Source organism: Lepidochelys olivacea (genome assembly GCF_965140295.1).
Source record: "Lepidochelys olivacea isolate rLepOli2 genome assembly, chromosome: 7".
NCBI lineage: Eukaryota > Metazoa > Chordata > Testudines > Cheloniidae > Lepidochelys > Lepidochelys olivacea.
The window spans coordinates 62,738,264-62,765,362 of NC_140417.1; the positions used below are offsets into that span (position 1 = coordinate 62,738,264).

Here is a 27,099-nt window from a genome sequence, read left to right on the forward strand (position 1 = left end):
CATACATGCAGTCAAACGTATGCTAATGTTTGACAGTTAAGATGCTCTGATTAGTAGGACTCTTATAATCTACAAGGAGAACTGACCTAACTTGATTTTATTCTGTCACCAGTCTTCTTTATATCAAATTATTTCTAAAGAAAATAAAATATAAGTTTGGTAACATAAGGATGTCACTGTTTGCATGAGCATGAATAATTATTGTGACAATGTGGCGTTCCAGTTTTTGCTCAAAACTCTATGGTAGTTGATAGCAATTGGGGTTCCATTTCACATACTTAGGAGAAAGTTCAAAAATTGTAACAAGTTGGTACTTCCACGTGAAGGTCATGTTTGAATAGCAAGGCACTGTGGAGAAGCTTGCACTAATGCTGCTTGTGTTGTTGTGGTTTGGTAATTAAATGGAGGATTTGGATTTCCTCTGAAGTAATGTACAAGCATCTTAATCTACTGACTCTTGAAATCATATTTTAAACGTGGCTTTTTCTCTCCCCCCCCCCCAAGCTTTGTAAACAAATGGAAGAAAAGGCAACGGGGAGAGGGAGCATTAATGTGTTTCATCTCCCTGTTTTATGGTTTTACAAATAGTTATGTTAAGTCACTTTCTTAGGGTTTTCTGCATGACACTTGCCGATAAACTTCAGAAAAATAGCACTTCACTCAGACTCAGATTTATTTAAAGCTGTCAGCTAAATTCTTGGACGATTCCATCTGCACTGAGTGTACTCCATCCCCACAGAGCTCCTTCGTGCTGCTGGATGGCACATGCGCTACCCAACAGTGTGTCAGCCATGCTCCACCCCAGGGTGGCAAGGGCTGAGCAGAGCTTTTCCTAACCTTGCTCTTCACAGTAGCCAGGGCCTGCTGTACTGCCAAGCACAAGAACTGAGAATAAGGAGCCTCCTGTGCTCTCATTAATACAACTCTCTCCCTCCCCCTCACCCCCCAGTTCCCAGAAATGTAGAGGAGGAAGCAGACGGACTCAAGGAGAAGAACATGGAAAGGAGGTAGGAAGGGGAGTACTGGGGGCAGGAGCAAAGCAGGGAGAAGCACATACAGAGCTGGAGAGGGGAACAAAAGATGAGAGGGGACAGAGGCAGGACCCAGGAGGAAGAAGGGAGGGAATAGGAGCAGAGGAGAAATGGAGGCAGGAAGTGGAGGGAAGGGGACAGGAACTGGGGATATGATCTGGAGGTAGGTGCCAGGGTGAAAAGAGAGAATAGAAACAGAAGGTGGGGCCGGGGAAGGAAGATTCATGGTTATGTAACTAGAGCACACTCCCTTCCAGAACCTGGAATTCAACCCAAGATTCCAGAGTCTCAGAATTTCTTCTGCGGTTTAGCAAATAGCTGTGAAGCACCCTGGCAAAGTCTCATTACCCTATAGAGGCTGGTCCACATGGAGGATAACGGCCTGTTCCTGGTACCCATTACTCCATGAGCTCAAGTACTAGAGTCTGCTCTGAATCTAAAGGTCCCAACCCTTTTGATAATCTCCACGTGGCTCACTGTGCCAACCCTGGTGCCAGCTGTGCCCGTATATCTATTCAAGGGGCACCATGATAGGACCTAACCACATGAGGCACACCATCAGGGGCTCATTCACCTGCACCTCTACCAATGTGATATAAGCCATCATGTGGCAGCAGTGCCCCTCTGCCATATACATTGGCCAAACCAGCCAGTCTCTACGCAAAAGAATAAATGGACACACATATGACATCAGGAGTTATAACATTCCAAAACCAGTCGGAGAACACTTCAAAACAAAACATTACAAAAACTAATTTTTGCCCTGCTCATATTCACACCTTCTTGTCAACTGTTTGAAATGGGCCACCTTGTTTACATTGGCCTCATCAGCACTACAAAAGTGATTTCCACCCCTTCTTGTCAACTGTTGAGAATAGCCCACTTCCACCTTAATTGAATTGGCTCCTTAGGAGTTGCCTTACTAATGGGGGGTCAGTGTTATCTTTTCATATGCTGTGTATTTATCCCTCCCTACTGTATGTTCCACTCCATGCATCTGTTGAAGTGGGTTTTAGCCCACGAAAGCTTATGCCCAAATACATTTGTTAGTCTCTAAGGTGCCACAAGGACTCCTTGTTGTTATGGCTCACTGTAGTTCTACATGATGGAATTCTGTGTGTGTTATCTTTTAAAAAACATAGGATATTAAACTGAAAAACGTAAACTTCTATTTTCTTATGTAGAGCCTGAATATATAGTGAATGGTCTTCTGATTTTCAGATAACTTCTTAAAACCTGTTCAAAAACCAGATGTAAACACTGCTGATCCTGTTTGTCCATAAGTTACAGGTAGATCTTTTATTTGTCCTCATAAGCATATATAATCCCTTAGACCTGTCCATTTAGGTTATGGCAGAATGAATGGATGAATATTACATTTGCCTGGGCTTCTAACCAAGTTCTTTCCTTTATATGCACTCTGTTCAATTTACCTTTTTTCCAGCCTTTTAAAGGATCCTTTGCATTTGGGTGTGACAAACTTTCTTATTTGATACAGACCAGTGTCTTTTTGTTTACATGCCGACATTCATATCAGAGTTCCTTCATGTGCAGTTCTTTCTCAATTCATAATTATTATTGACAGTACTATGTGAAATTCATAAATCTTAATCTGATCCTGAAATTCTTTTACGTATGTAGGCCATGATCCTGCACTAAGGACTGCACGATTGAACCCCATGCACTTGCATGGAGCCCCACTGAAGTCAAGGGATGCTGTAAGCCAGTTCTTTGATTAGCTAGTGGAGCATCAGGGTCCTTGGACTTTCATCTACTATGCTAATGCTACACAATCTGGGGTAGCGCACATTTTCCATGACACAACATTTTGGGGGTAGGAAGTGAAGAATACTTGAACTTCAGAGGAGAATTAAATAGACTAAAATGTGAATACTATAGCTAGAATTTTTTCCACATGTTGAGTCTAATCACATCTGTTCTTGCAAAAAGTGTCATGTGATCTTTGGCCATAAGTAAGGCTACAGTTTTGTCACGGAGGTCATGGAAGTCACGGCATCCATGACTTTCAAAGACCTCCGTGACTTCAGCCTGCAGCAGCTGGGAGTTGCAGGGTCCTGCTGCCTTCTGTGGTGGCTGGGAGCTGCGGGGATGGGGATACCCAACAGCTCCGTGCAGCCACCAGTGGTGGCAGGGGGACCCCAGCAACTCCCAGCCTGGGTGGAGAGGACCGGGGGGTTCAAGTACCCATGGGTGGTGAGGGCCCTGCAGTTCCCAACTGGCCACGCAGGGCTTCCATGAATTTTTCTTTATTGCCTGTGACCTGTCCATGACTTTTACCAAAAATATCCATGACACCATCTTAGCCATAGCCATAAGTTGTTAGGATCTCTGTTCTACTTCTCTGAAAGATGGCACCTTCTGCACCGGATAACCATGATAATAACAAAATAATTAGCCCCAGCAAAGCACCAAAGTTACATTTACAGGAATAAGTACAGTTATAACTGAGTCCTAAAAATCTGCACTTTGGTTACTCAAGTAGTTATGGTAGTCAATATATATCTTCCTACTAACAGAGAACAACTCCAAAGGAATTGCTTCATTTTGCTCAGTATAGAATAGGCAGTTTTAAAAAATAAATAAACTGTTCTCCATGTTTAATTAGCTTGGAGTCTTCGTTTTCTCTCTGGGAACTAAATATAGTTATCAGTATCCATAAACGGTAACGTCAATCGTTTTTATTTTTCTGGGGATTTGACACAAACCAGTGGAAGTGAGGAGTCGATTAATGCTGATGATCCTTAATATAAATTGTTGGGTCATTTTGTGGGGTTTGACTTAAGAGCAGCAAGTCCTTCTGTGTCACAATCATGACACTTATTTAAATACAGCTTTTCCATATTTAATTGGAGCTCCTAATTTAGGTCCCAGTCCAACAAAGTGATGTGCATAGGCAGACCCTATTCCTATACAGTCCCCCTGGATCACTTTGCAAGATCAAGTTCTTAGGTTTTTTGTTTGTTTGTTTTAACAAGGAATGAAGCTTCCTATGACATTCTCATATTGAGGGTTACTCTGCCTTTTCCCATTTTGTTTCATTGCAGTATGAGCAAAATTGTGAAATAAGTGATAAACTTATCAGGTGGTTGGGCCACCATGTTCTTTAGTTTAAAAATGTGACCTGTGAACATTTTTATTAGAGGGCATACTGTTGGTGGTGGTTAATGCTGATGTTTTTGTTGATGGTAGACCTGCTCATCTCATGAGGGTATTAAGATTGATCATTAGGCCCCAGTACTGCAAAGATTTACACACATACTTGACTTTATGCTCTTGAGTAGTTCCATGGATGTCGGTGGGACTCGGATATGTAAACCTTTTCAAGATTGGGGCCACAACTGATAACGGGCTTTGAAGACCAGGCATATTATAAAAGCACATAGTCTTACTCTTGAGTACTGATTTAGGTTTTTTTTACATTAGTACCAAACAGTTGACATGATGATGATGCTCTGCTAGAAATGATTTTTTTAGTTTGGAAAAGCTGAAAACCTTCAAATTGATGTGTTTAGGTGGGCCCTTGCATCCCTTAGAGCCCAACTGATGTTAACATAGCTCTGCAAGCATACAGAAGTCTGTCCATACAGATCAGCTGGCAAGACTGGGGCCAAAGTTATTTTATCTAGAATGGAAAGACGCTCATGGAAAACTTGATAAACTAGTAGGATATGGAACTTAAAGGATACTTTATTTTGTACCTACATGTGGGGAAGATTCCGTAAACCTGTTGTTCTTGATAGCCTTTCAGTGTTTAATATAATAAAACAAATATGGAAGCCTAATACTTCTAATCCTTCTAGTATAATTTTAAAGCGTCAGGTGTGTAGGTGTGCGTGCGCGTGTGTGTTTGTGGTGTACAGCACCCAGTGAAAGATTCCCAAGTCTCTGGGCACTTACGCAATGTAAGTGTTTAGTAATACTGTGGACATGGGATACACTTCTTGTAAGTCTGTCTTCTCCTTTTTATTTTAATAAGTATAATAAGCAGGATGGATTTGATTTAAATCACTAGTCAGGAAAACTCGATTTAATCATGATTTCTACATAAAAATGCCTTCTTATTGGTTGTTACGACCTTAATACATATTCTTCACAACTCAGACACAGATGTAGGTTTCATTTTTAGAAGGTACACACCATTCATTTTTAAAGTGATTTATTTTGAAAACTTTTCAGATTAGTTTTACAGCTATATCAGAAAATGAATGATTGTTTGATTATTTCATTTACCAAAGGTAACTGAAGCAGATATTTATGAAGTCATTGGGAGGTGAACTAGCTCTAGTTCAACAGGTTAATCATTAATATTGGGAGGATTTTCTTGCCATGTTGTATTAAGAGGAGAACATCACCAGGCAGACATTTTAAATTGTTTGTTTTATTTAACTAAAACAACAATGTTATGTATTCTGGATTTTTTCTCCAACAGCTAACAGATAATATTATAACAAAACAAGCATATTAACTTTTGAATGTAGTGAAACATTCAAGTTTTTTAAAATCAGGTTTGTTTTTGTTTTGTTTTTTTTTAACTAAAATAGTTAAATGAAATTTAAAAAAAAAAACAAAAAAATTAAATCGACTGTCAGCCAGGTCAACATGAGAAACTTAAAATATTGGGTTCTGCAACTAACTCAGTCGTCTTCACCTTCTTTTTCCTGTTTGTTCATAATCTGGAAAAGAAAAACAAGCTTTCCTGCTTTTTTCAGGTCCCAAAGGATTTATCAATTTGGAATTAATTCTTTCTATACCGACAGAAGAAGCTACTGCTATTAAAAGTGAGATTATCACTGCAACAGTCTCTGAATCCAAGTGCTTAAGTGACTTCCACCAGTTCACTGGTGTGACTTTCTTTAAAACGTCATCAGCAAACCTATTTCTTGAATGGCTCACCCTTAAGTTCTGAAGTTTATTATAGTTGGCATTATGGAGGGATGATGGCTGGATGTCCATGTCATAGCCAACTCCTCTTCTTCAGCAGTTAAGGTTTGACTCTGGTACCAAGTATTGAGAATATGTGCAAGAAAATGAGCTGGAGATAGTTTGACCTGTTTGGTTTTTTTTAATGCTTGTAATTTAACTCTGTCATTGCATATTTCTCTTTTTAAGATCTCACTCAGTTCCTTCCAAATTTTAACGGCGTCAGCAATAAAACCGCTATTTCCCTGCCTTTTGTTCAAGGCTACATGTGTTCAACATTTCTCTTAAGCCCAAAGTTGAGAACTTTGGCTGTGACAGTGCCATCTATTTTTTTTTTTCATGATTTTGTTCACAAACTGCCATTAAATTAGGCCAGTTCTTGATAAAGTGCTCAAAACAGTCCACTACTGAGTTCCATCGCACGTCTTGTGGGAGAGTTAGCTTGATTCCTCCAACTTTTTCAGAGCAGCTGCTGCAAAGTGGTTGGTGCAGAAGTCTTTTGTAATTTCAACATTAGCCTTTATTTCTGGAGCACTGAGGTCTTTGGCTAGGAGGAGCATCAAATGAGCACTGCAACCGTATGTTAGCTTGCGACTCTCTTCTCAATCATTTCTTCTCATCCTGAATACATTTGTAGCATTGTCTGACCAAGCTGCGACTAGACATTTGAATTTTTTTCACAGTTTGTTATAGCTTTTACTGCTGCTACTTGTAAGTATTCTGCTGTGTGTGCATTTCCTGATGTATCAATTGTTCCTGTAAGGAAGACATTCCCTTCTTCTGCTGTCACACAAGCACATACAACAGGATCCTCGACATTGCTCCACCCATCAAGACTCAGATTAACAGTTAGCACTTTTAGAGAGAGGTAAGGGATTGACTCTATGTACACAAATTTGCAGAGGGACAATAGGGTTGAGGTCTGTTGTTTCTCACCTCTAAATATTTTATTTATTTACAAAAACATTTTTGCTGTTAACAATCATGTTATCTCTGGAGAGAGAAATCCATGGTTTGAGAACTGCAAAACTAGGCATCTCTGATGGTATCTTTTACTCTGAGCACTGGGTCCCATTGGTTAGATAGAAAGATTAACTTAAATAATCTATACAGAAGCCCCTGGAACCCCATAAGATTGGGTTCCTAATCCATTAACTATTGGAACTCTTTTACAAAACTTTTCTTTAACGTTACATGAATATATTGTCTCATACTATAGAATTAGAATTTATAATCCTATACCCTGATGTGATATCTTTGAGCTATAATGTATCTTAATTAAAACTATCTTTAGATGGGTGTTTTCCTCAAAGAGCTTTTTATCAAAAAAATCCAATTTAAATTTAATTTTTTTTAAATCATTTATTTTTATCCACCCTGATAATAAGTAAATACTTAAATTGCAGAAAGCTCGCAGCTGCTTACTGAACTGGAGAAATCAGATTTTAAATGACAAAAATTGGAAAAATAACCTCGGAAGCAACCTTTCATTTTTGGTACTCTCTTCTACAGGTAACAGATTTAACAGGGGAAGCTGATTCCTTCTTCCTGTTTCTCTTATTTTGATCACAGTAGAAGAGGGAAGATGTAAACAGAAACTGCCACTTTGATATAAGTGTATTTTGTTGAATATTGTAAAAATTGGCACATTTTTCAAAATTAAAGCAGCAAATCAGTTCTTCAAGTGATTGCACGTGTCCAGTCCTTTAAAAATTGGAAGTTAAATCCTGCTGAGGAAAATAGAAAGCATAAGCTCTGGCAAGTCAGGCAGGCCAAAAAAGAATATGAAGAGCAACTAGACGAAGACTCAAAAACTAACAGTACATTTTTTTTTTAAAAAAAGTACATCAGAAGAAGGAAGCCTGTTATAAATAATCATTGGGGTCATTGGATGATTGAGGTCTACAGGAGCACTCAAGGAAGATAAGACGATTGTGAAGAAGCTAAATGAGTTCTTTGCATCCCTCTTCACTGTAGAGGATGTGAGTGAGATTCCCACACCTGAACCATTCTTTTTAGGTGACAAATCTGAGGAACTGTCCCAGATTGAGGTGTCAATAGAGGAGGTTTTGGAACAAATTGATAAATTAAACAGTAGGTCACCAGGACTAGATGGTATTCACCCAAGAGTTCTGAAGGAACTCGCATATGAAATTCTGGAACTAACGACTGGGTGGTTTAAACATCATTTAAATCTCCTTCTGTACCAGATGATTGGCGGATAGCTAAAATGACACCAATTTTTTAAAAAGGCTCCAGAGGTGATTCTGGCAATTACAGGCTGGTAAGCCTAACTTCAGTACCAGGCAAATTGGTTGAAACTATAATAAAGAATAGAATTGTCAGACACCTAGATGAACGCTATTTGTTGGGGAAGAGCCAGCGTGGCTTTTGTAAAGGGAAATTATACCTCCTCATTCTGTTAGATTGCCTGCCCTCCTTCCCCCTCCCAGTAGGAAGGAACTGAGGTGGTTTGGGGTAGTGGGACCCTTTATAGCTGCGTGCTGTGGCACGAGTCGCCAGAGAGTGCCCATGCTGTCCCAACAGTACTGCTGAGGGGAAAATCTCCAACAATTGTGCATGAGGCACTCAAACACCTACAGTGGAACGGACACGTGCAACACGTTTCAAAGAACAGCAGTTAGCTACCTTTCTGTAACTGCTTTTTTTCCTCTGTTTGCTATGCAATGTCATTTTTTGAAATAAGAAAATAAATACTTGGCACTTGCATAGTGCTTCAGATTTCGAAGTGTTGCACAAACATGAACAGAATGGTACAATAAAATTCAAACATGTTTGTTACACTCTCTGGCATGGGAAGTAGGGTACTCAGTCACGTGGTTCCAAAGTTCTTTGTCACTGCTTGTGCCTCAAGTTATAACTGTGAATGAAAAGTGTTTTCATGTTTGGTTAATAGGCTAGAGGTCGAGCATTTCAGTGTTCAAATGAGCACTGGTAGCCCAGGTGATTTAACAATGTGTAAAAATAAAGTAGCAGTTAGTGTGCTGTTCAGCTCACTGCAAAACATAATCACTTTCTGCTGGTTGCAAAGCCAACTTGCAGAGCTTTGAGTAATTTTTTAATGTTTTGTCCATTTTACGTGCAGACATTACAAACTAAAGAGGCTTTCTTTAAACATTATTGAACTTTAGAATTAGCAGTATAAATGTTATATAAAACACCATGTCGTTCAAAAAGTAAAATCTATTGAGAACACTAATCTATTTTCATTACTGCAACTATTCGAAGAGTAGTGCAAGAAAGGCAATTTCTCCTTTACAGTTGAAAATCTAGGTCACCGGGTGGGTTTCTATATTAGATACAAGATTGCCTAGCTTTTCTTCATAAAATAATGCTTGTTTAGCATAACCTAAGACTCAAAGTGTTGCTGACCATGCCACTGGCTGTCAGATCAGCATTTTTGTAGTAACTGTATAAAAGCAAGGTTTTGTGAAGAAAATAAGAGTGTAACTTAAAATATTGTTATGTGTAAGAGTGTTTGCTTCAGGTAAACATTTTTCTTCCCCTTTCCAGTTTGTGCCCACCACCATATTCTTGATCATGCTCATACATACAATGACACACATTGCTTGAAAAACTTAAAATCAGCTATTGACTGTGCAACCACAGTAAGTTTGGATTTTGCAATATACTGTATGTGGTGACATTTTGAAGGCAAAGTCAGGGTCAGCTCAATGCATTAATGAACATTCTTCAAAGACAAAAATACTGCATTATAATGAGAGCTTTATTTGCTTTATGTAGTTTGAGAACTTCACAGTACCATTCTATTAAAGAAAAGCTTGTAATAGCAACCTCTGTTGCAAGTTAGATGCAGAGCACCTTGGAAAAAAGTCCTCCAATAAAGGCAGTACTGTGTAACCAGCTCTCCATGCTTCAAGCGTGGTACTACTAACTGGTGTATGAAGGTAGACTTCCTATTGCAATGATGGTTGGTTCACATTCCTATTGTTCCATATTGTGTATTCATGGCTTAGACACCATCACTTCTGTTGCTGTCTAAAGGTGTTTACCTATCAGCCTACTCAGACCTAAGTGTCAAAAGGGGGAAACCAAATATAGTTGTTTATCTTTTGAAGTGAGGGATGGAAAAAATGGATGCAAGCAGCATTTAAAACAGTAATGCCCATGCTGCTCCATTCAGCAACAGTCTTTGATCCTCTAATACCCATTCTGCTCATTAACTGGCACCAGTGATTTTATTGTTCACCTTTCCACAGAACCCTTAGTTTGAGAGTTATGAAGTCCTACGAATGCTTACATTTGGGAAGTTAGGAGCACAGGTCTGTTTTCATGGCTGACTGCTGGTAATTCCAAAAGCACAGAGCTTCTGTCGTGTTACTAACTTTGGATAATCAATGGTAAGATACTGTAATTTTGTAGATTTAAATATGCACTTATTTAGCAAAACAATTTATGCTTAATAAAGCTGGTTATGGTCTGTTTCATTCAAACTTTTTGCTTTTTAAGAGAGTCATGGATATTTGTGGTGTCAAAGTATTGGAGTGAAAGAGAACTGTGTATTTTCAGGTTTCAGAGTGGTAGCTGTGTTAGTCTGTATCAGCAAAAAGAACAAAGTACTTGTGGCACCTTAGAGACTAACAAATTTATTTGGGCATAATCTTTCATGGGCTAAACCCACTTCATCAGATGCATGCAGTGGATAATACAGTAGGAAGATATACACAGAGAACATGAAAAAATGGGGTTGACATACCAACTCTAAAGAGAGTAATCAATTAAGGTGGGCTATTAGCAGGAGAAAAAAAAACTTTTGTAATGATAATCAGGATGGCCCATTTCAAACTGTTGACAAGAAAGTGTGAGTAACAGTAGGGGGAAAAATTAGCATGGGGAAATAGTTTTTAGTTTGTGTAATGACTCATCCACTCCCAGTCTTTATTCAAGCCTAATTTAATGGTGTCCAGTTTGCAAATTCCAATTCTGCAGTTTCTTGTTGGAAGAAACTTACTCTGCAGTTTCTTCTTCTTCTGTTTTAGAAGCTTTTTTGTTGGAGAATTGCGACTTTTAGGTCTGAAATTGAGTGTCCAGGGAGGTTGAAGTGTTCTCCGACTGGTTTTTGAATGTTATAATTCTTGACGTCTGATTTGTATCCATTTATTCTTTTGTGTAGAGACTGTCTGGTTTGGCCAAGGTACATGGGAGAGAGGCATTGCTGGCACATGATGGCATATATCACATTGGTAGATGTGCAGGTGAATGAGCCCCTGATGGTGTGGCTGATGTGATTAGGTCCTATGATGGTGTCCCTTGAACAGATATGTGGACACTTAATTTCAGACCTAAAAGTCGCAGTTCTCCAACAAAAAAACTTCAAAAACAGATTCCAACAAGAAACTGCAGAACTGGAATTTGCAAACTGGACACCATTAAATTAGGCTTGAATAAAGACTGGGAGTGGATGAGTCATTACACAAACGAAAAACTATTTTCCCATGCTAATTTTCCCCCTACTGTTACTCACACCTTCTTGTCAACTGTTTGAAATGGGCCATCCTGATTATCACTACAAAAGTTTTTTTTTTCTCCTGCTGATAATAGCCCACCTTAATTGATTTCTCTCTTTAGAGTTGGTATGGCAACCCTCATTTTTTCATGTTATCTCTCTCTCTCTCTGGGGGTGTGTGTGTGTGTATTATGTACTGCATACATCTGATGAAGTGGGGTTAGCCCATGAAAGCTTATGTCCAAATAAATTTGTTAGTCTCTAAGATGCCATAAGTACTCCTTGTTCTTTTTGTGTATTTTCACAGAATGGTAACGCTCAATAGATTCGGTTTTTGTTTTGTTTTTTGCACATAGACCTTAAGCGTTTGTCACAGTTCAATAGTTGTACGTGTCCTTAATTGAATAATTGGGAGGAAAGGGGGAAGTGGCATGCAAAAGGGCAGAGTGACTATTGACAATCAATGGAAGGCCTCTGTAGCCCAGAAGCAACTAAAGCTAGTTGCAGACATATAAGAGTTTATCAAAACACGATTTGCATTCGTGTTATACAGGTGAAGTACTATGTACTATGTGTAGCTAATGAATTGCACAGATTTTTTTCTGGTTGCCATTCCTTCAAGACTTTAAAACTAGTAGAGCTCATTCTCTTGCACCTAATTTTTATTCATAGACTGGAAGAGGTTGTTTTCCTGCTTTTTAACTTGCAATCAGCTTATTAACTTTCAGTGAATTAATGAATTGAACTAGTTGAATTTATTAACATTTGTTTAATACACAGTAGGTTATATTACATTAGCAGAATTCTTTTTATTGTGTACGTTAAAATGGCTTTATATGAATAATAAATAAAAAGGGGGGAAGGAGCCTTTTTAGTTCAAACAAACTGGGCAAGATAACTGAACCAAAATTAACTTGCAACTGTTGAAACTGGCTAAAAGCTGGGGGGGATTATTCCACATCATCACAAGGCTTTGTTACTCTTATAGTTTTTTAAATCTACCTATTCCCTACCTCAGTTTTCTCTCCTCCTCCTATGCATTTGATATTAGTAAGTAGCCCCTATCAGTCGCATCGTACTTTAGATGTAGACCTTTCCCAAGTACAACCCTGCCAGTACTGATTAGTATGTGCTTGCTCAGCATTATTAAATCACTCTTATTACATGGAGTTTGAGGGGTGATATTTGCCCTGCAATGTCAGAGGGAGAGGTGTTACTGTGTAGTGTTATAAATCTTAATAAAAATTAACTGAGTTCTCTGGGATTCTACAAAATTTTCTGAGTTCATCCTGAGGAATTGCTTTTGTGATAGGGAAAATCAATGGATTTTCGAGTGAATTCTTGGTGAGTCTAAGCCTTTGGCGCAGTGTACAGTATCCATTACAAGAGAGTTTGGAAGCAGCTACTTCAGTCTTTTTTTTTCGCTTATATTGCCTCTCTATTTCTGAATAGGAAAAATCAGAAGCACAGGTTACTGACTGACAGAAAACCAATTTGTAGGTGTTAATGCAAGATGCTTTGGTACAAAACAAAAAATCCTGTAAGAGTTCATTTGGAATTAGTGATCCGCATAATGCAGCCTGCTGCTAGTATTTGTGTATTGAATAGAAAAAGTGAGGTTATTTGGAATGGAAAATATTACAACTTCTTTATACTTAACAAAGGCAGTGAGGGAGCTGTCAGCAACTGGAATGACTCCTTTTTACAATGACCTTTGTAAATATCTTTACTCAAATAAGTTTAAATTTGAAAAAGTTAAAGTGGAAGTATTGGGACCATGTACTTCTTCCTTGTAGTAATATTCCACAGTCCAAAAAGCTGTCTGGGAATACTGGAAATTTTCCCAACAGCGTAAATCTTATTTTCTTTTATGTAATATCATTAATGCTAGTACTGCATTCTTTTTTTTTAAGACTATTTGGATTCTTTTGGAGATAGATGTAACGCTTGTTTCATAGCAAAATACAGGTTAAATGATTGTTACTTCAAATTGTTTTACATTGCTGCATCTGTCACTTTGATGTTACTATAGTTGAAATGGATAAATTAAAATATGCTTACACTCTGAACATGCAAAATGTTAGCATGAGGCATTTAGCCTTCTCGTTGCTCTTATGCCCTATATAGTATATAATTACAGTACATATCTTGTCATGAAACAGTGAAATATGTTGATACAGAAGCTTTCCTTATGTTGCAACAGGAGGCTCCAATGGTTGTGAGTTTCTTCTTGGAAATGACAATTCATAGCTGGACAGAAAATAGAGTTTTCTGAACAGGATGTTGTGTTGCTGACACAGAAAAATACCCATTCCTGTTCCATAAAATGTTCAAATGAGACTGCTATTTCAATCAGGTTTAAGGGAGAGGAGTAAATATCAAGAACAATCGTGTGGAAATAGGAGTGATCTGGAATCTCTGTGGGGAAACTGAGCTGGAGTGGGTCTCAATCAGTGCTGTCAGGCATTGGGGGAACTCTGAGTTTTAGGGAGTAGGTAGCAGACAATGAAAAAGATAAGTAGCTTAGATAGTGCAGTGGGTTAACAGTAGTATATATTTTAGGATATCTATGTTCAACTCTGAAAAAGGCATAAATTAAAACTCATCCTATTTTCTATTTCTATACACCACAAGCAGAACATGACTGGATATAGCACTGTCTTAAGGAGAGAGATCAGGACTGAAATAGCAGTGTATTATAGGTCAGGACTGAAGAGTCCATGGTAAAGTTCCATATGGAAGTTTGCATGCCGTCTGCCTATATTTTTACCTGGCTTGCAAATTGCACACTGCGGAAGAGTGCGGAGATGAAATCTGTATCTAAACAGAAAAGTTTTTGTCATTGGAAAACAAACTAAATGTACTGATACCCTTATGTAAGAACTAAATTATGCTTTAGAAAACAGAATGGATAAAGGAATGTGGTTAAAGAATAATTATGTTCTGGTTAGCAGTAGCTCAGTACAATCTATTCTGTTTGTGATTTTTAGTTAACTTTTTTTGAATAGCTTGAATTCTACAAAATACCTCAAGGATTCAGGAAATGAATCTAAAACATCCTTAAGAATCCATAATAGTAAGTCGGATCAGTGAATATTATAAAGTAATTCTAAATAAGTATTAGTTTTACTGTTCATTTAGTAGTGGATCTACATCCTAATACTGAGGGGAAATAATTTTAATAAAATCTTTTCTTATTCAAGTAATTATGAGTACACAGTGTGATTAATGTGTGTAATTAATGTAAATTCTTCAGGAATATTTTTTGGACATTTTGAGCCTTATCTCTCTGCATTATATAATAAATGTATTTTATTGGCAGGTAGAGAGTAAAACAATGGCAAGCAACAACCAGCTTTGCATCCGACGTTGGACTACTAAGAATGTAGCCAAATGGCTAAAGGAAGAAGGCTTCTGCGAGTATGTGGACGTTTTGTGCAATAGACACAGACTGGATGGTATTACATTATTGACACTGACTGAATATGATTTGCGATCCCCTCCTTTGGAAATTAGAGTCCTGGGGGATATCAAAAGACTAATGTTGTCGATACGCAAATTGCAGAAACAGCATATTGAGGTTTTAGAAGAATTGGGTTACAACAGCGATAATCCCATTGGCACAATGTCTCCTTCTGTTGGCTCCCTTCAAGGTACGGATTGGTTTTGTAATGGTGAAATACCACGGGACTGTGGACCAGTTACTGACCTGAATGCTGATCAGTATCAATACACAAATGGGAAAAACAAACATCCTATGCGAAGACTGGACCCTGAATACTGGAAAACAGTCTTAAGTTGTATATATGTTTTCATAGTGTTTGGCTTTACGTCTTTTGTCATGGTTATAGTACATGAGCGCGTACCTGACATGCAGACATATCCACCGCTACCAGACATATTTCTAGACAGGTAAGTACTTGTTCAGAAACAGAATGATGGTGTTAAATCACAAAATTCTTATACCTTTATAGATATTTTGAATTTCAATATTTTTCATAATAATCTTTCAATATCTAACACTTCTGTATGTATTCGCCCACAGTCTAGATTGTAATGTACTCCAATTCTCGAGATTAAAAAAATATAATTTTAAAAGGCTTTTGTGAAGAAAGAAATTGAGCAGTTGACTTAAAGGGCTGCTGTTACTACTGTACAATTGGATTTTAAAGGAAAACTGCTGTGATTAGTTCTACTTCCTTAGCTAAATGGTTACTTAAAAGATGTGTACACTACCTGACTTGACTGTCCCTTCCTCCCACACGCCAAGTAAATTGATTTTAAAGAATCATAACTCCCTTCTCACATGTTCATTGAAATCTCATAAGTGACACTAGTTGTTGTAATTTTATCATATAGCAGATAGCACTTCCATTAACCTGAGGTATAAGATCTCCTTCCACCTGAGTACTGCTTTGGTCATGTTTTAAAAGTCTGTTCCCTTTGGGATGCTTCACTTTCAGGTGACTTATTGTGTTGTTTTTTCCTGCTGTGATGCCCTTTCTTCCATTCCGTGTACTAGCTGTAAAGTTTAATTTAGTTTGTGCTGGTGCTTCACCAAACAGGACTACAAATAAATTGCATTTGATGACAAATTGGTGTTGCAGTGTTGGGAGCAGAGCAAGAGTACATAGAAGAAGCAAGGCACTGAACTGGGGTTGTAGAAGAGATTGTATTTTAGACTGTAAGTGCTTTGAGGTAGGAATTGTATATTCCTTTGTGTTCGAACAGTATCAGCATATTGTGGGTGTTACAGGAACACAGTGACATGGATTGTGGGATGGACTGACAAGCCTTTGTGATGGTTGGGTTTTTTTTGTTTTTGTTTTTTTAAAATTTCTTTAAATAAGCTGGGCCAAACATTATCAGTGTTCTAGGTACACAGATAACAAGCTGATATTATTCAGTATATGTGCAACTCCTTTTTCAGAATTGCAGAATTTCCTCTTTGAATCTTTCTTTGAGGCATGCAGCACTTGAATAAGATTACAGCCACTTTGGTGCACTAAAGTAAATGGCAAATGTTGCCTTTTAAAACATTTTCTCCTATGCAATCTTCTGTCACTTTGTGATAATCTTTGAAGTAGCTATGCAATATGTATAGCATGCTGAAAAATGATGTGACAGTCCTTGACAACTGATGAACTGGCATGCTGGAGAAATAAAGCGATCTAAGTGCTAATACCAGGTTCAGTTTATTTGTATTTGATACTAAGAGCTCACTTTTCTTTCTGGGTATGAAGAAACTGAACTGCTTCTTGCCAAACCACGCAACTGTATTGGGAAAAGCTTTATTGTAACCAAATAATAATCTTTTATTTTCAGTCACCCTTTGAACTGGATAAAGTTTGTAGTTCAAACTGGAGACTGAAGACTTACAAGTTGCAAATGTGGAGGACGCTAATTGTCTCTTCATCTGCTATCACTAAAGACCAAATACAGAGTTGTGATAGCTAAAGTGCTTAAACTGTGTTGCTAATGTACAATTTATTTCTCCAACTTCCTTTGTCCTATACCAGTTTAAACAAAATGGTTTTTACTCCCTTTTGTCACTAGGTAGAAACTGGGGTACTCCATAAATAATGAAGTATAATAATACAATTAGGCTGGGAATTTGAAAGGAGCTGAGGGAGGTTTCAAAGAGGTTGTTTACACTGGAAATTATTTTGTTTGTGGCTGACTGCTCAGCCAGATGTAATGAGGAATGTCAGGTTTGCTGATGTAGAAATCACTAACTGGAGTTCTATTAACATACTGTAGCAATCAGCTGTCATACATTTTCCACCTTTAGTCAAGAGAGAGGGTTTGTTATACTTACTTACCTGTACTACTTGGTGGACTGAGTGCTAGTGAGAGAGCCATTAATTATAAGTAAGGCTATGTTTTAGTCACAGGTATTTTTAGTAAAAGTCAGACAGGTCAGGGACAGTACACACAAATTCACAGCCTGTGACCCGTCCATGATTTTTCTGAAAAATACTAGTGAATAAAACTGGAGGGTAGGAAGGGGGGTTGCCTGGGGGCCCGCAGGTGCTGCGGGAGGGCGGCCCGGATGCTTGGGACGGGGAGTGGGGCGGCGCAGCCCAGGACCCTTGCTGGTGCTGGGGGCACGTGGCCCAGGACCTTCGCTGGTGCTGGACAGTAGAAACTGCAAAAGTCAATGAAAGTCACAGGATCCATGACTTCCGTGACAAACTCACAGCCTTAAATATAGGGGAATGACATCCATGCTGTAAATGTTTGCTTTAAATCCGGAGAGAGCAACTGCTAGAGCTACTTAGTTTCTGCTCAGCCATGTGAGTTTAATGTGGAATAAATGCTCCTTTCCAAGTAATTCACACATGCGCTATACTACAGACTTCTTATAAAGTGCACAGAAATAAGACCTGACCTCTATCAGGAGGGGCTCAGTCCTGCAGCCTTTATTCATGAAAGTAGTCTCTACTTCACAGGTAGTCTCCTTCAAGGCAATCGGACTAATCCATGTGAATAAAGGCCACACAGCCTAACATTAGTTTAAACGTTACTCAGCAAGTGAGGACCAAAGGGAGAGACAGAAGAAGGGAGAATGATAGTCCGGACAAGACTGGGTGGGAGAGTCTGTTCCCAGGACAGAAGCGCTGTAATCACAGTGTTGGGAGGGGCTACGGTGGAGAATGTTAGCCGAAACAACCAAAGCATTGTCTTAGGATTACAACAGAGTCAGTGTCTGAGTAATTGCTTTTCTACCTTTTGTGTAGCAAAGGGGACATGTGACGGAAAAACAGCTTCAGCTGAAATCTATAGCAATTTCTGTTCTGTACTGTTACTGGCAGTACCCGCTTTCTGGGAAAGGAACTTTGACAAACAAGGCTAAAGAGGTTCATACACAATCATTCTGTAGTTGAAATCTAATTTAAAAAAATGCTTTGTAGCTTCTCAGCAGTTCATTGATATATACACAGCAGAAGAGGCACCAAGAGGACAGGAACTGAATAGGTTTGAGTGGCTTCTCTTGGAGAGGTTTTACTCTGCAGCCAGCAATAGCTTACCATTAGCTTTCAAAAAAAAAATTCATTTTTAACTGATTCTCTAATCAGCACTCTTGGGGTATGTCTACATGACTGCCCTCCCTCCCCCAAAATACCCCCAAACAAAACCCTATCAACATGGCAGTGCATCTTAGAGTCTGGGTTCGCATTACAGTACTAAGAATAGCTGAGTAGATGTTTTGGGCTTGGGCTCGGAAACTCACCCCTTTCCTTGGCCTTCAAAGTCTGAGCCTGAACATCTACATGGCTCTGTTTAGCACCCAGGGTATTTTGCTGTGGAGATATATATGGGACTGTGGTAGGTGTTTACCAACTATGCAAACTGTTCTACCCTCCCCATTTTCCAGTACAATACTACAGCAAAGGACTGTGATCCTTGTATATTATATGGGTATTATAATATTATATTATATTATTGAGTACTCCCATTACCATCAATGAAGATCTTTTGTTACTCAAGTCAGAGCTTGAAAACCTAGTCACACATACCCGGGATGTCAGGTTTCAGAGTAGCAGCCGTGTTAGTCTGTATTCGCAAAAAGAAAAGGAGTACTTGTGGCACCTTAGAGACTAACCAATTTATTTGAGCATGAGCTTTCGTGAGCTACAGCTCACTTCATCAGATGCATACCCAGGATGTATTTATATTGGCAGTCCAAATGAATGACTCCTCTCTGTAAAGCTGCTGCATCCTTTCTTAGGAGAGGAGGAAGCTGGGGAATTATTGCCCCAGGCGCTGCTGATCCTCTCTTTAGAAAACAAAGGGGTTGCAAGGAGTGAGGAACACAAAGGGTGCTGATGGGTTGAGTATATGGAGGTTGTAGGAGAGATCAAGCAGATAAATAACAGGAGAAATAGGAGATTGGGTGGGTGTTATGGGGAAGGGAAGGATGAGGCAGAAAACAGTGTGGGGAAATACCAAAAGATCTGTCAGGAAAATACCAAAAGGTCTGTCAGGACGAAAGCGGAAATACCCTGATGATGCTGCAGGTAAGAATGCATGACAGTATTAGCATTGTTCTTTTTAAAAAAGAAAATGAGTGGTATGAAGTGAGGAAGGAAAAGGAGTTATAAAAAAAGCAGTGGAGACCTTGTAGCACGTATTGAATAAAAAGCTGACAGTGTGCTTAAATATAGTAGAGTGCACAATAAGCAGTACAAGGTCCTCTTTTATAAATTACAGCGGACGTAGTTTTGAGAGAAAGGTAGCATGGGTATTTTTTCCTCATGGTTAGTGTACTTAGTCCTAAACTTACAGTTCTGGCATATGAACCCTAATTACAAATTTAATTTAGCCTTTATCACAGAATGAGTTTGATGGTCCTGTCCTCCTGCATTGAAGAGATTTATTATGCTTTAAACACTAAGTTGAAATGGAAGTGTTTTAAGAACTTTGTGCTGACTAGGTTTTTATTGCAGTTACAATATAAGTGATACATCGTGGAAGTTAATGTGTCAAGATGAGAGTGATATTGTTTTGGAAATTCATTATAAAGAATCTACTAAAACCTTAAGATTAGTAAAGAAATTCTGGTAGGAAATCCATGTAAAACATTGAGTTTTACAATAGGTTTTGGCCTTTGATCAATTTCATTTTAAATGTCCTCTAAAACATTTTTAAAAGGGTTGGGAGGGGAGTAAATAAATGAACTAGAGCCTAAGGCATTACTAAGTCTGTCAAAATAAAGTTCTTTGTGCTGTGGAAGTCTTCAGCGTTAGTTTTTCAGAGGAATGCCATACAAGATACTAGTACCAAAGACACTATGGCCAAAACTTTCAAACTTGGGTGCCTGTAGATTCATATATTTAAGAGCAGAAGGAACCAGTAGATTATTTAATCTGACCTCCTATATGCTATAGAACTTTACCCAATAATGCCTGCATTGAGCCCAATAACTTGTTTGACCTAAAGCATATTGTCCAGAAAGGTATCCAGTCTTGATTTGAAGATTTTAAAAAATGGAGAATTTACCACTTACATTGGTGTTTTCTTCCTGTGGTTAGTCAGCCTCACTATTCTACATTTGGCCTGAATTTCTCATTTGAATTTCTGCCTTGAATTTCCAGTGATCTGTTCTTGTTACACCTTTCTCTGCTAGGTTAAAGAGCTTTTTAGTCCCTGATATTTTCTCCCTGTGAAGGTACTTGTACACTAGTAGGCATCTAAATCTTTATTTTGTCACCTAAATAAATGGCTTCATTTTCAAAAAGTGTTGAGCACCTGCAACTTTCGTGTACCTCAGTGGGAGCTTCACATGCTCAATGCCTTTTGAAAATTAGGTCATTCATTTACGTGCCTAATTTAACACACACACACACACACACACACACACACACACACACACACACACACTCTCTCTCTCTCTCTCTCTCTCTCTCGTAAAAGTTACCTTCTGTTATGTAGGTTAACTTTTTCCTTCTGCTTTAGTGTTCCTAGGATACCTTGGGCCTTTGCCATGACTGAAGTGTGTGGTGTGATTCTCTGCTATATTTGGCTCCTGGTTCTCCTCCTTCACAGACACAGGTATAGTACTTTCAATTAAAAGAACTCTTAATTCAGAAACATCTGTTGGCAACCTAATAAAGATTGAATGTGACTGGAATCCATCATAATAACTATAGCCAAGACTTACCTGTAAACACGATTGTTATTTACGTCATTAAGATGGCACGATGAAGCCAAGGTACAATTCTTCCTTCCACCTACCATAAAGAATTCCTTTGTTTCCTTTATTTGTTCCTTGAGGATACCACTATTTTGTGCTACTTTACTTCCATTGGAGCCGGTTGTTGCCACTTTGTTTTGCAATGTTGGTTGAACTGGGATCCCATGAAAACCAATCTTTTATATCTCTTCCCCACCCCACCCTCTGAATGTCCACCATTTCTAAATGACCAGCCTGTTTATAGGAACTGGGTGTATATGTCCCCAGACTGGGAGATGAGCGACATGTGTCGCACATGGCTGGCTAGCTCCACCCTTGGGGGAAGTGTGAACATTTCTTCCAATCGTTGTAGTCTCTTTAGTCCAGGGATTCCAGTGTGTCCTCTTGCAGGGCTTCCTTTAGAAGCTTCTAAACTACTTCTCTGAATGACTAGCTAATAGCAACTTAGTTCTAATGAGAGAACCAAGAAAAATATTTTTACACACCTTACGCTTAGAATAAACAATATCTTTGTAGTTGGGTCAGACTTGACAATTTGAGTTGACTTTTATTCTCTTCTAGAGAAGCATAACATTAACCACTGCCCAAGGCAGACAAAAACCACCTTTGCTCCTTTTTGGATCATGAGCAGGACAAAGGAATCATTGACTTGCCTGTCTTAAATAGATCAATATTAAATGATAGTAAATTTGGGAGGGTCAAACTAATTTTAGTATTGCTGCATTTTGTGTTAGTGCTTTGAAACATTTCATCTCAACACTACAGAGTTAACTGGACAGCTTGTGGCTGAAGTACCTGTGTAGGACCTCATTTAAGTTTGTAGCTCCAAAGGAGATACATTTGTTGTTCTAAGCGCGCTTGTATACAACATACGCATTGTCCCTTCGCTGAATAGGAGATAGGGTATGTCCCCTCAGTCTGAGGGGAAAACCCCAAGAGCATAGCAGACATGGATGAAGAATCATGGGGTTTTTTATATGCTTGTGAAATGAGGGCTGGCATTCCTGAGACTTGACTTTTTTGTCACTTTATTATGGACAAATTGTGAATGTGAATACTAAATTCAGAGACATGTTGGCTTCTGAACCCCTGTATACAGTGATCTGAATATCTTTCAGTCAGACTTTCACTATGACACACAATTTCTTTAAAAATGTCAGTATTTCATTAAGTTGCCAGTACAAAACAGCATTGCTATTTGAAAGAAAGATAAAAATTAGAAATAAAACTTAATACGGTGTTAAATTAAATTGTTGTAGTTCAAGAAATCCCTGTCCCATTAAAAATCATGCCATGGGGATAAGTTAGAGAAGAATGCTGTAAATCTCTCATAATTCTCTTTAATTTTCATAACCAAATGCACAAGAATTCAAATACTTTTGCACAACTCTTTCATCCCTTTTTGTTTTCCCAGGTCTATACTCTTACGCAGACTGTGTAGCTTAATGGGGACAGTGTTCTTGTTGCGTTGCTTTACAATGTTTGTTACCTCACTCTCTGTGCCAGGCCAGCATCTGCAGTGTTCCGGAAAGGTAAAGGAATATTCTTAAATGTTTGTTTTCTGCTGATTTTGGTTTAACCGTCTCATTCAGATGAAAATTATTGTGATAGGGATAGTCATATTGTACGCATATATGTAGTTAGCTGCAAACTTCTGCTTGTTAAATACCGACTCTCTCATGTGCAAAGGCATCACATCAAGGATCATGAAGTTGATAGTTACTTATATAACGTTTTTGTCAGAAAGCAGCTAAAATATTGCATTCGTTTTGGGGCTTTCAGGGTAGTACTCTATGTAAACAAGAGAGGATTAATCAGAGGAACACATATGAGTGACTGAACGGGATGATTTATGAGGAATGACTGAAAATTAAATATTTATACCTAATCTAGCCTGCTAAAATGAGACACAGCTGCCAAGTATTTGAAGGATGGAAACACTACAGAGAGAGAAGGCTTGTGTAGGGCATAAGACTATAGCTAGAAATAAAGGGATGAACTTATGAAAAATGTTTAGGCTGAATAGCAGGAAAATCTTTTTGACTGACTCACTAGGCTGTGGATTAAATCCTCAAGAGAATGTGTGGAAGCTCCATTATGTGAATCACTTATAGCTATAGATTAAATAAACCACAGAATTTAGAGAAAGTACTTATCAGAGGTACTTTGTATACCTCTATAATTATAGTTACAGATCCCAGTTATGCCAAAATAGAATCCATGGGCTGTTCTGATGATCTGTATTTGCAGTAAAAGTTAAAAATGGAAACTGGGAATGTGAGTGTGAATTAAATATACATAGTGCTAGGCAGCAACTGAGTTTCTCTTAGATATGTTTGGACAATAGTAAAAACTATTCTTAGCAATGGCTTTTAAATATTAATGTTGCTGTTTTAATTTTAGTTGTATGGCAACGTGTGGGCAAAACTTCAGCGAGCATTTGCCATATGGAGTGGTTTTGGAATGACGCTCACTGGAGTACATACATGTGGAGACTACATGTTCAGTGGCCATACTGTTGTCCTGACTATGCTGAACTTCTTTGTCACTGAATGTAAGTACACAATACCAGTGTCCAGACATGTGCGAGTATTATGAAGACGTGACAGTGACTGTAATTAAGGGTGCACGTGGCATACTCCCTCCCTATTTTTATTTCTTCTGTTCTCAAAATCTCCTCCTTTTATGACTGAAAGCTTTCATTATTAGTGTTGAGCTGGAGATGGAAGTTACTTAAAAAGAACTAAGTCCCTGAGTATTTTGACCAATCACTGTAGAATCTAGGTGTCCTAAAAGATTAGCATGGAATGTGCTTGATAAGATTTGCGTACAGTCACTCAAGCATCTAAAGTACCTAGCACATTTTGGGTGCTATAAATGAAAAAAAAATCTGCAGTGAGATAATTAATGAAGGATCTGACCTGTAATAACTGGAAAGTGAAGGGTAAGCGCTTTTCAGAATGCACCTAGCTGCTTTTCAAGGTCCCCAAACAGTCTTCTTACCAGGCTTCCTGCCCTCCTTTTAAAAGTGCTTATGGGTGGAGCCTGAGCAGTTCTAGGACATACATTCCATATGGGAGCTGATTAAATGGATTTTCTGAGCACCTTCGGGCTCAGAAGCAATTCAGTGGGGTTTTGGTAACCTCAGCCCAAAAGGCAACTTTCTAAAAAGATTTTAACAAATGAAGATTGGTGATGGAAAATGGAAGTGCCATATCAGTTTCAACTACATTGTCACTGCCATGTTTTTAAAATCGTCTTAATTTAAGACGGTCTTAAATGAACTAAACAGAGATGTGAGTTTGCTGTTCAAGTTACTTTCTTGTACAGCAGTGATCTTCCATTCTTCAACTGTCCGTACCCATGCTCATATTTTCCCTTTCTCTAGTACTTTCCTCACTTCTCAATTTTATTTTAGAAGTCTTCTTCACATTGCGTTATCCTTATCTGATCCCCGCTCCCTTTTTTTGTTTCACCCTCTTTCCTGCACTGTCTTTTCTTGCATCTCTGCTCTGTGTGCACCAGCAGTAGATTGGAATTGACTAGAATCCTGATCTCTAAAGCAGTGGCATTCTCTCAGTGATTGGGATTCTAGTTAAATTTATTGTGCTGCTAAGACACACAGATTGAGCGGAAAGGCAGTGGAGAGCAACTTCAGAGTCAGAGGTGAATAAGGGCATATTGAGAAACAGCCTGGCAGGTACATGGCCATGATTCTGTTCTATTACAAAGGGTGTATGAATAGCAACCCTCCAACTGTGGACCAGTATCTCTTGGCATTTTCTTAATGCACTGTTTTGAAAGAGTATACTGTACATCTAGCTATATGACTCTGCCTTATGCTGTGGGACACCTTTCAGTGATATTTCTCACTCTCTTCAGTTTAGCTGCATCTGTATTAAACCTTTAAATTAGAATAAAGTTTAGAATAGGCTAATCAAACTCTCTGCACATGACTATTAAAATAATGTAATATACAGGTAAAAGGCACATTATTCGTGTTTCAGAGAACAGCCGTGTTAGTCTGTATTTGCAAAAAGAAAAGGAGTACTTGTGGCACCTTAGAGACTAACCAATCTATTTGAGCATAAGCTTTCGTGAGCTACAACTCACTTCATCAGATGCATACCGTGGAAAGTTTAGAAGATCTTATATACACACAAAGCATGAAAAAATACCTCCTCCCACCCCACTGTCCTGCTGGTAATAGCTTATCTAAAGTGATCACTCTCCTTACAATGTGTATGATAATCAAGGTGGGCCATTTCCAGCACAAATCCAGGGTTTAACAAGAACGTCTGGGGGTGGGGGTAGGAAAAAACAAGGGGAAATAGGCTACCTTGCATAATGACTAAGCCACTCCCAGTCTCTATTCAAGCCTAAGTTAATTGTGTCCAATTTGCAAATGAATTCCAATTCAGCAGTTTCTCGCTGGAGTCTGGATTTGAAGTTTTTTTTGTTGTAAAATAGCGACTTTCATGTCTGTAATCGCGTGACCAGAGAGATTGAAGTGTTCTCCGACTGGTTTATGAATGTTATAATTCTTGACATCTGATTTGTGTCCATTTACTCTTTTACGTAGAGACTGTTCAGTTTGACCAATGTACATAGGAGAGGGGCATTGCTGGCACATGATGGCATATATCACATTGGTGGATGTGCAGGTGAATGAGCCTCTGATAGTGTGGCTGATGTGATTAGGCCCTGTGATGGTGTCCCCTGAATAGATATGTGGGCACAGTTGACCCAACTTGATTATCATACACATTGTAAGGAGAGTGATCACTTTAGATAAGCTATTACCAGCAGGAGAGTGGGGCGGGAGAAGGTATTTTTTCATGCTTTGTGTGTATATAAAATCTTCTAAACTTTCCACGGTATGCATCCGATGAAGTGAGCTGTAGCTCATGAAAGCTTATGCTCAAATAAATTGGTTAGTCTCTAAGGTGCCACAAGTACTCCTTTTCATTATTTGTGTTAAAGACCTATAAAGAGGATTGATAAAAGATACCCAAGTGAGTTGTAAAGAAAATTTTTAAGTAGTTAAAAATACTTCGGTATCTCAGTACCTCCAGGGTGAGTAAAAAGTATTAACCCTTGTCTACAACTAAAATGCTACTTGTTCAAGGGAGAACGAGACTATAGCTCTCTAGACCCGCGGTCGGCAACCTTTTAGAAGTGGTGTGCCGAGTCTTCATTTATTCACTTTAATTTAAGGTTTCACATGCCAATAATACATCTTAATATTTTTTAGAAGGCTATAAGTCTATATATTAAATAACTAAACTATTGTATGTAAACAAGGTTTTCAAAATGTTTAAGAAGCTTCATTTAAAATTAAATTAAAATACTGATCTTACGCCGCTGGCACGCTCAGCCCGCTGCTGGTCTGGGGGTCTGTTCGCTGGCTTCTGCCAGCCAGGGTCCTAGCTGCCGGCCATGTTCAACCCTGCTGCCAGTCTGGGGTCCCGACCCTGTTCACATAGAATGGGTACCTACCTTCTCCCTGGTTCTAGCCATTCTCTTCCTCTCTCTGCACTGAGATGAGGGTGGGAGTGCGCTGAGTACAGGGCTGGGGGTGAAGGAGCAGGTTGGGGTGTAGGGTCTGGCCAGGAGCTAGAATGAGGGAGGGGGCTCAGGGTTGGGGCAGGAGGTTTGGGTGTGGAGCGCTTACCTGGGCAGCTCCCATTTGGTGTGAGGGGGGTGCAGGTGGGAGTGAGTGTGTGTGTGTGTGTGTGTGTGTATGTGCAGGAGCTCCTGTTTGATGCTCAGGGTGGGGGGTGCAAAAGTCAGGGCATGAGGTGTGGGGGGCTGGGGTGTGTGTGAGGGGGGTGCAGGGGTCAGGGCAGAGGGCTGGGGGTGTGGGCTGGGGTCGTGGGGGTGCACCCAGCCCCCTGCCCTGAGCAGCTCACGGCAGGGGGATGGAGGGGATATGCCAATTC

General features: G+C 39.0%; 1 protein-coding gene across 3 annotated transcripts in view; it reads left to right on the forward strand.

Moving 5' to 3' along the window:
* SAMD8 (sterile alpha motif domain containing 8) overlaps positions 1–27,099 on the forward strand; it is a 32,980-nt gene that overhangs the window by 1,228 nt on the left and 4,653 nt on the right. The window contains exons 1-5 of one of the 3 annotated variants that reach the window (XM_084633104.1): positions 953–1,007; positions 14,783–15,372; positions 20,920–21,015; positions 22,572–22,689; positions 23,561–23,711. In XM_084633104.1, the coding sequence (XP_084489230.1) occupies positions 14,798–15,372; positions 20,920–21,015; positions 22,572–22,689; positions 23,561–23,711 (940 nt within the window). In that variant the 5' untranslated portion in view covers positions 953–1,007; positions 14,783–14,797. Of the gene's footprint in view, positions 1–952; positions 1,008–14,782; positions 15,373–20,919; positions 21,016–22,571; positions 22,690–23,560; positions 23,712–27,099 lie in introns of those variants that run through there. The other 2 variants (XM_084633103.1, XM_084633102.1) reach the window with 2 other exon arrangements.